At 52.3% G+C, this 8,181-nt stretch overlaps 1 protein-coding gene across 4 annotated transcripts; it reads right to left on the minus strand.

Moving 5' to 3' along the window:
- Positions 1 to 1,309: 1,309 nt before the first annotated feature.
- On the minus strand, positions 1,310 to 6,207 carry CYREN (cell cycle regulator of NHEJ). 4 transcript variants are annotated; one of them, XM_090287539.1, is made up of 4 exons: positions 6,123 to 6,207; positions 4,027 to 4,278; positions 2,812 to 2,887; positions 1,310 to 1,882 (listed from the first exon to the last, which is right to left on the minus strand). In XM_090287539.1, exons 2-4 carry the CDS (start codon positions 4,152 to 4,154, stop codon positions 1,631 to 1,633), a joined length of 456 nt encoding a protein of 151 aa, XP_090143665.1. In that variant the 5' UTR covers positions 4,155 to 4,278; positions 6,123 to 6,207; the 3' UTR covers positions 1,310 to 1,630. The 4 variants fall into 4 exon arrangements, with proteins under 4 accessions (XP_090143665.1, XP_090143666.1, XP_090143667.1 ...); XM_090287540.1 differs by lacking the exon at positions 6,123 to 6,207 and adding an exon at positions 5,925 to 6,114; XM_090287541.1 differs by lacking the exon at positions 6,123 to 6,207 and adding an exon at positions 5,669 to 5,793.
- Positions 6,208 to 8,181: the final 1,974 nt, after the last annotated feature.

The raw sequence follows: 8,181 nt of genomic DNA on the forward strand, positions 1-8,181 counted from the left end.
AAGCAAACAACCAGAGTAGGAACAGAATCATAGGTATGGGATCATTTGAAGGGTTATCAGCTGGGGGGGGGGGGGGGAGAGGAGGAGAAATGGGGATATGGTGCAGGGATTAAGAAGCATAATCGGCTGGTACAAAACAGATGGGGAATTTAAGAATAATATAGGGAAGGGTGAAGCCAAAGAACTCATATGCACAACCCATAGACATGAACTAAGGGGGGGGGGCAACTGGAGGGAGGGGCGTTTCTGGGTAGAGGGAAGCAAAGGGAAAAGAAATTGGGGCAACTGTAACAGCATAATCAATAAAGTATACTTAAAGAAGATTCTGATTATAATAATGAAATACATAAAATAGGAACAGTTTAAGTAAATGTGATTATTTGGTCATTTCAGGAGGTCTACTGGTCCAGCTACTGGTCTTTTCATTTTTTGATAGTTCTTCTGCTGTGCAAAACCTTCTTACTTTGATGTAGTCCCATTTGTTTATTTTTCCTTTTGTTTCAATTGAACCAGGAGACATACCCCCAAAAAATATTACCAAGAGCAATGTCAAAGCATTTACTGCCTATGCTTTCTTCTAGTTTTATGCTTTCAAGTCTTACATTTATGTCTTTAATCCTTTTGAGTTTATTTTTGCATAAGAAAGTAATAGTCATTCTTTTGCATGTATCTATCCAGTTTTCCCAACACCATTTATTAAAAGACTGTCTTCCCTTTAAAAAAAAACGACAGTACATGTGGCCGCAGCTTCCCTGGCCCTGAAGCCAGGCAGTGCAGGTGAGTCAGCTGGCAAGTCAGTGGAACCTGGGAATTTGGGTACAGAACACGCCAAATCCTGGGCAGAGGAAGGGGAACAGGACTGAATGGTTCCACAGATGCTGTGTCCCCTCACTGCTCAAACCAGACTTGGAAAGGGTCCGGGTACAACTTGTGTACTGGGAATGTTGTGTATTTTTCAGCACCTGTATATTGGAACACCGGTACAGCAATCGGTCACCTCATTGTATATCTATCATAAGCCACACTGAATAGAGGCAATATGGACTCTGCTGCGACCTCTTGTCCTTAGCATCACCTTTGGGGTCCTGTCCCACTCTAAGAGAGCCCAGGGATCAAGACCAAGGCCGCCAAGTAGGAGGAAGGGAGCAACTCAGGGGAGGAGGCCTGTCCATAGGAGTACGCCTGTCTCGGGGCTGATGGGGGGGTGGGGGGGGGCTCATGGATTGACTGGTTGCCTTGGGACGGAAACTACTTTAAAATTAGGCTTCCTCTTTAGAGAGACAGTAATGACTAAACTGGAGAATGCCTGTGTATTTAGCAGCCGTACTTTATTTTGTTTGAAAATTATTAACTTGATTCTTTGATGCCAGTAAGTTTGAGCACAACCTCATTTTCCCTGGCGCCTGGTAAATGAATACAACAGATGCCTGGGATTGCAGACCCCCGAGCTGGGAGAGGACACAGTGCAGAGAGGAACTCCAATGGCAGCTCCTTCCCAAGCCTGGGCTTCTCTGCTCCAAGGTCAGCCCCTGCAGCCCAAGGGTGTGGAGCTGGGAGCAGCCCCCAGGCAGAGCGCCAAAGCCCAGCTTCCTCTAGCTGCTCTGGACACAAAGTCCTGGGAACCTATCCCTTAGCTGAAGAATATCTCTCTGACGTATTTCAACACATCCTCTTCTTCCTCAGGCCTTCTACTGCAGGCAAGGCCAGAAGCTGGAAGTCCCTGAGAAGGGCCGAGGCCTGGCGGAAGGGCCCTTTTTCCATTGTCCTCGTCCTCACTCGTGCTCTCAGGAGAACCGGGTGACTCTGAGCAGGTTGGGGACAGCTCTGGCTTATCAGTGTTTGCCAGAGGCGGCTGCTCCAAGGCCTTTTCCTGTTTTCGGCTCTGAAGACAAGACACATGTAATTTATGACCCTAACGTGCTGGTCAGTGGTGGAAGCCAGGCCCAGAAGCCAGCATGTGACAAGGTCAGGCACTGCTCCCAAGTCAGTGGCTGCTCTACCCCCTTCGCCCCACTGCTGTCCTGCCCACCACCTCTCCACAGCTCTTGAAAAAAATCAAGACCAACTTGAAAGACAAGGGGGCAGGGCCTGAGGAATACCTGAATAGAAAAGGAAAATAAATAGAAACAATTGTCCGGGAGGGAAGGGTGCAATGGAAGGGGCACAGGATACCAAACTTGAGTGTGGGCCTACGCTCTGTCACTTAGGGGCCATGCAACGAAGGGAAAGCCCCTGAGCCTCTATTTCTTCATCTGTAAAATGGGAACGATAGTACCTGAAGTAATATATCGCCAGGTTATTGCAAAGATTAAATGAGATAGTAATATGTTAAAACACCTGCTCAACCCTAAGGTGATGTGATTAATATTGGCTTCAGGAAGCCAGGAGACCTCAGCATCGCTCTGCTGAGCAGTGCAGTAGCCAGAAGCCTTCTGGCCCCACTGAGACCCTTCAGAGAACACCAGCAGTTAACGGCTTCCTGTCTGTCCCTTCTGCGCTCAGCCCAGCACAGAGCCCCCCCCCCACCACCACCACACGGGGCTTCTCTCCCTCACCCAACCACCCACCCCTTCCTGGGCATCCAGCCCCAGATGTTCATTGGTGCACACCTCACAGGGGGGTGGGGGGAGGCCGAGAGAGATTCATGAGACAAGGAGCAGGTGGAAGAAGGCAGACAGGTGAGAGGGCTCCCCAAGGCTGCCTGAGAACGCAGGGCACCTGTTCTAATGACGTTAACCGAGGGCCGAGTCTAGTTTTGGACTGTAAAGAGTTTGCGGTCAGAAGAGTAAGAGCAGACACAGCTGACTTTACCTCAATTAGGACCCCCAGGGCGACATCAACCAGCTCCGCTTCACTCATGCAGTACACAGTCTTCACGGTGGGGAGTCTGAAAGAAAGGCGTGGCGCTTAGGACGGGACAGATGGCTCTCAGGTCTCATGAGGACAAAGGAGAGCAAGAGAGCCATCTCCTGGGCCTTCCCACCGGGGATGAGAGCAGCAGCCTCCTCAGGGCACCAACACGACATCCTCATCCTGTGACCAGTGACTGTCACAGGGGGATCATGGAGGCAACAGTGGGTGTTCCCCACCCTCTGCCAACTGCCCCGGGGATCTGGAAATAGGGCACGAGGGCCACTCCTGAGCGCCAAATGGACACACACATACTAGATGTGAGCAGCTAATCGGACCATCGGGCAGAAACCTGCCTGACACCTAGCTGAGTGCAGGAACACAGCACGGAAGAGATGTGACAATCAGAGAGGGAGGCTGGTCCGTTATGAAACCTTAGAGCCCTGGCTGCGTGGCTCAGCTGGTTGGAGCATCATCCCGTGCACCAAAGGGTTGCGGGTTTGATTCCCAGTAGGGGCACATACAGGAGGCATCCAATCAATGTTCCTCTCTCTCTCAAATCAATAAATATATCCTCAGGTAAGAATTTAAAAATTAAAAATAAAGAAAAGAGACCTTAGAGAAGAGCCAGAGGAGCAGCACTGAGCACCCGGTGCCCCATCAGGGGAGTTCAGGGACTCCCCTTGCTGGCAGCCTGAACACCCGACAGTTAGCGTCATTCAGCCAGCCCGCCCCCAGCCTCCGACTGCATGCTGGCCTGGGGGATCCCTGCCCCTTTGCCGGGAGGTCTGTGCACAGGAAGACTGGACAACCTGCCCGCTCATCCTGCCCACAATTATTGTTGCAAATGAAGAGAGCGGCATTTCAGACAACTGGCATTTGACAGCTTGGCTGATTGATGTGTGTACCCATGAGAAGGGGAGCTGCTGTCTGGGAGCTGGGGGGGGCCTGTCAGTGGAGATTCACCAAGAGGCAGAGGCATCTGTGTGGAGTGCTCACCTGGCCTCCCGCACGCAGCCTGTGTGCCTCAGAAGAGCTAAAGAGACATGGACTGAAACCGCACCCACCTCACTGTTCTGCCAACACTCGAGGACCCAGCCCCAGAAACTGAGAGGTCCCCAAGCCCTTCCCCTTCTCCCGATTCCCCAGGAGGGCCCTGGCCCGAAGTCATTCCACCTTGCCGCTGCCGTTCTCCCCTTCCAGGTCTTCACCAGCGTCTTTCTCTTCTCAGGCCCCGGGACTGTCATCCAGGTGGGAAGGACCCTCTTTTTATCCTCAGGATGTAAGGCTTCCATCTCTCTCATTGCTGAGGAACGGAGTCGGGGCCCGTGCTTACTGACTTGCTTTGCTACTCAGAACAGCAAATCCCACTTCCTCATCACACCAGAAACTGAAGGCTTGTTTGTGCGGGGAGTCAAGCTTCCATTCCTACAAAGAACAAAGTCCAGTGAATGCTAAGAAGCTAGAGTACTTGCAGCCATCAGCCATAACTACGGGTCAGGGGGGGTGGTGAGCAGGGCCCAGGAGACTCGGGCCATTCACAGGGCAGCCAGGGAGGGGTGGTAGTGGGCAGGCTGACGGGCTCAGGCAGGAGCAGTCCTGCCACCTGCCACAGCACCCCGGGCCCACACGGCAGGCACAGCAGAAAGGCCTCCCGTAGCCTCTGCACTGAGCCAGCGGACACAGAAGAGGAGGGATGAGCACCCTCCCAGGAGGAAGGAAGAAGGCGACCCCCCACTTCGCCTCGCCACCCCAGATGCTCACTCTGCCCAGGGTGCCCTGTCTATCCTACCCCAAAAAATCTCTCAATGGTCTTGCTCTCCAGACTTCTCATTCTATCTTGGTGTGCTTAAAAGAAACCTGAGGCCATTTAATTCACAATAAAGTTTCATTGACAACATCCCTCCCCTTAATCCAAAGATTTTTGGTCATGTTTTTAGCCAGCAGTAAGATTCAGGGACAACTGCCTGACTTCCAGATGTGGAATCCAGAAGGGCCCAGGCAGCATCTTCTCTAACTTGACCTGTCTTCTGCCTCCCTCCACTTCATCCCACCCTATGACTCAAAGGTGTCTCCTTAGCAGTCAGCTCTGACAGTAGCTTCGGGCTCCTGCCTAGGGAGGGTCTCCTCTGAGCACAGGTTTACCTAGAAAAGGGTTGGCAAACAAAAATAAGGGATTCCTCTGAATCACCACTTGAGCATTTATTCCTCCTCTAGAATGGCTGTTTACAATTTGAGAAAAAAAACTAGCCGGCCATCATCCTAATCTACCCCACAGAGGAAAGCCCTTTATCCATAGGCTCATTTCTGTCAAAATTCGGGCAGGGATCACTCGCCCCCACGGCTATGAGCGCGGCTAACGCCAGGCACAGCGCAGAGGTGGTGTTCATTTATTTGACCCTGAAGCAGACTGACAGGTAACACAATTAACAACCCAGAACAAAAATCAGGAAGGGACAGAAAAGAATAGAATGACCCAAGAACAAAAAAGAAAAGCAGTAAGGAAACATTGAGAACAGACAAAACATTCCAGGAGCAGAAACAAGACAGGGCAGGTGAATCGGGTGGTGAAACCCCCTAGCCAATAAGGAAACCACAACTCACTAACATATAAAAAATAATCAGTAGAAACTTATACAACACACACTTCCCCCTCGTGTGGTCTGTTGCTTTAAAAACCAGTATCCGAGCCCCTTTCGGGTGGGAGTTGGTCCTGATCTGACTAATTCCCCTCCTTCTGGAGAGTCTCCGCAATATATCAATTGCTTTGCTGTAAGTTCGCTGCCGTCTCCTGATTTCCTGGCGACTCCGGACTCACAGACACTCCTTAGCCCATTTTACAGCCGGGGAACTGAGACTTGGCAATTTCCACCAGGTCACCAAAATAGCTGGAAACTGCAGCCGGGACCCGTTACCAGGTGCTGCAGACTCCAAACCCGGAAGCACAGCAGCCGCGCTGGGCGAGCTGGGAAAATTCGGAGCGAGCACGTGATGTGCCCTGCACTCCCGACTCCGAGCCCGCCCTGCCCTCGGGGACACTGTGCCGCTGTGGCGGCGACCAGAAGAGAGCCAACCTGCAGGGCGCAGAGGCCGGGAGACCCGGGGACATCCACGCAGGGCCTCGCTGGCGACAGGATCCGCCCCGATCGCTTACTCCCGACCCGCGGGAGGCCGCCTACCGCGGCCCCAGAGCTCTGGGCAGGGCCGGGCCTCCGCCAGGCGCCAGGCCAAGCCCAGTCCCCGACCGCGCGCTCCTAGACGCCGGGTCCTGCCTCCCCGGCTTGCGCCCCCTTCTTGGCTTCGCGGGCCCCAGGGTGGTCCCCGTACTTCCGGGTCCCGGCTGCGAGCTCGCGCGGAGGCCCAGGCGCGCCCCCTGCAGGCAGCTCGCGATGCCCGCATCCTCCCGGCGGGCGGAAGCAGAAAGCCGACCCCCGCTGTCCTGGGTCCTGACAGAGTCTCTCTAACCAAACTCTGTGAACTGTTCTCCACTCGACCCTGACTTTTGGACTTCCGTGTTCATCTCCACATTGTCCAATGTTAGCAAGACTCTTGCTAAGATGGTTTAGCCAGAGTCCCCCACCCTCGATATTTGATCACCCTAGGATCTGATGGGGTTCGATAGTCTCCGCAACCTGCCCCCACCCCCAGGTGATGTCTGATCACCCAGGTTGCCTTGGCAAGAATCCTGTTAGGTCAGTTTAGCCAGAATCTCCCCTCACCACTGATGTTTCCTCTTATTAATTTTCCATCCACGGACCCCCAACTTACTTCTTGGCTATAAATCCCCACTTTTCTCTATTGCATTAGGTGAGCCCAATCTCTCCCCTCACTGTAGTAGCCCCCCTTGAATAAGGTTTGCCTTTCTGTTCTTTAACGTGTCATGAAAATTTTTTATTTAACAGAATATGTTCTCTTGTAACCGCCCCCAAATGTTGCTCCATGTGAGTTTTGCTGGTTGGTCTTTGTTAAAGGATGGATCCCTGGACCCCCTGAATCAGGAATTAGGGAGAGGGAGGGGTGTAAGGTGAGTTCCTAGAGTGCAGGAAGAAAAGTGAAAGCCACAGTTTATGTTTATCTTAAAATAAAATAGGTGTTACTAATATTTACTATTCAAGTTGGCAGCCAAGGTGTTCCCTCTGCAAACCAGGCAGCGTCACAGAGCTGCCCAGGTGTCATCGTTGCTTCTCCTCCAGCCTAATGCTGAGCACTGCACGTTACACAAGGAGGTCGCATCCAGCCTTAATTAAAATCACACCCGAAGCTTAAAGCAGCCTAAGAGGCCAGCAAAGAAACGCCCCGCCCCCCAGGTCGCAGAACTGAAAACCCAAACACAAGCGGTCACAGGCGAACCTTCTACTGATGATCAGAATGGACAATCTGTCCCCAAACCACGAGATTATCAAGATGGCCAATTGAAATGTGATTTACAACAAATCAGCTAATAATAGAACAATTATTCTCTGCATACAAGAGATGCTCAATAGGAGAGCTCAATGCAAAGTTTGGGGACCCAACTCCGGAGCCAGGAGCTCTCCCCTCCACCTGTGTGGTGTCTGTGGTTTCTCCAAAGCACGTCCTCCTCTCTTCCAGAATATTTGTTTCAACCCTAGGGAAGTAGGCTGGCAAAGTTTAAATAAATAAGGGCTTAAGGAGATAAATCAACTTACAAAGCCAATCTGCAGAGTACTGACTTAAACCTGAGCTCTGCCTCCAGCTTTTGGGGAGCGACTCCATTTCCCATTTCCGTGAAGATACTAGAGCCACGGACCCCTCTCAGATCTCCAGCTCTTGCAACTTGTGAGCCAGGACAAACCCAACTCTGATTGGTGGAGGAGATGCACTGTTTCATTTTGCTATTAGAACACCCCCACTCCACCAGCGCCATTTGTCCCCTTAAAACCTCCTCCTGCAGCCAGGTGAAAAATGAGGTCCGAGGAGCGGGGCAACCTGTGCATCCGCACAAAAAGCCTTCTGTTTGGAAGGCGAGAAACCAAGTAGAGGTAAACCTGAGCAGTGGGATTTGTTGTGTTGGAGTCAGCATCTGAGGTGTTCTGAATGCTGCGCTCGGGGAGCCTACCTAAGACCTTGGAGTGGAAGCGGGCAGGCACAGACAGGCCCCAGGACAGGGAGGGAAACGCCCCACACCCACAAGGCTCTCCCCAGAGCCAGGATCCACACCTGCACCAGGTATGCAGGCTCTGAGTCCTGAGGCTGGACTAGCGTGATGGTTTCTTCTACCTGCCTTTGCCCAAGATAACGGAAGAGTCTTGCTGGGGTCTTGGGAAGACGCTGAGTAGGTCCAAGTGTTGACAGGCTTTACTGAAGGATGAC

This window comes from Furipterus horrens, unplaced genomic scaffold, assembly GCF_987537825.1.
Source record: "Furipterus horrens unplaced genomic scaffold, mFurHor1.1.pri manual_scaffold_9, whole genome shotgun sequence".
Classification (NCBI taxonomy): domain Eukaryota; kingdom Metazoa; phylum Chordata; class Mammalia; order Chiroptera; family Furipteridae; genus Furipterus; species Furipterus horrens.

Coding starts and splice junctions, on each gene's coding strand:
- CYREN (XM_090287539.1), bottom strand. CDS start 4,154: ATGAGAGAGATGGAAGCCTTACATCCTGAGGATAAAAAGAGGGTCCTT. Junction 2,888..4,026: donor GGGAGAACGGCAGCGGCAAG/GTGGAATGACTT, acceptor CCTTTCTTTCAG/ACTCCCCACCGTGAAGACTG. Junction 1,883..2,811: donor CCCTGGGGGTCCTAATTGAG/GTAAAGTCAGCT, acceptor TCTTGTCTTCAG/AGCCGAAAACAGGAAAAGGC.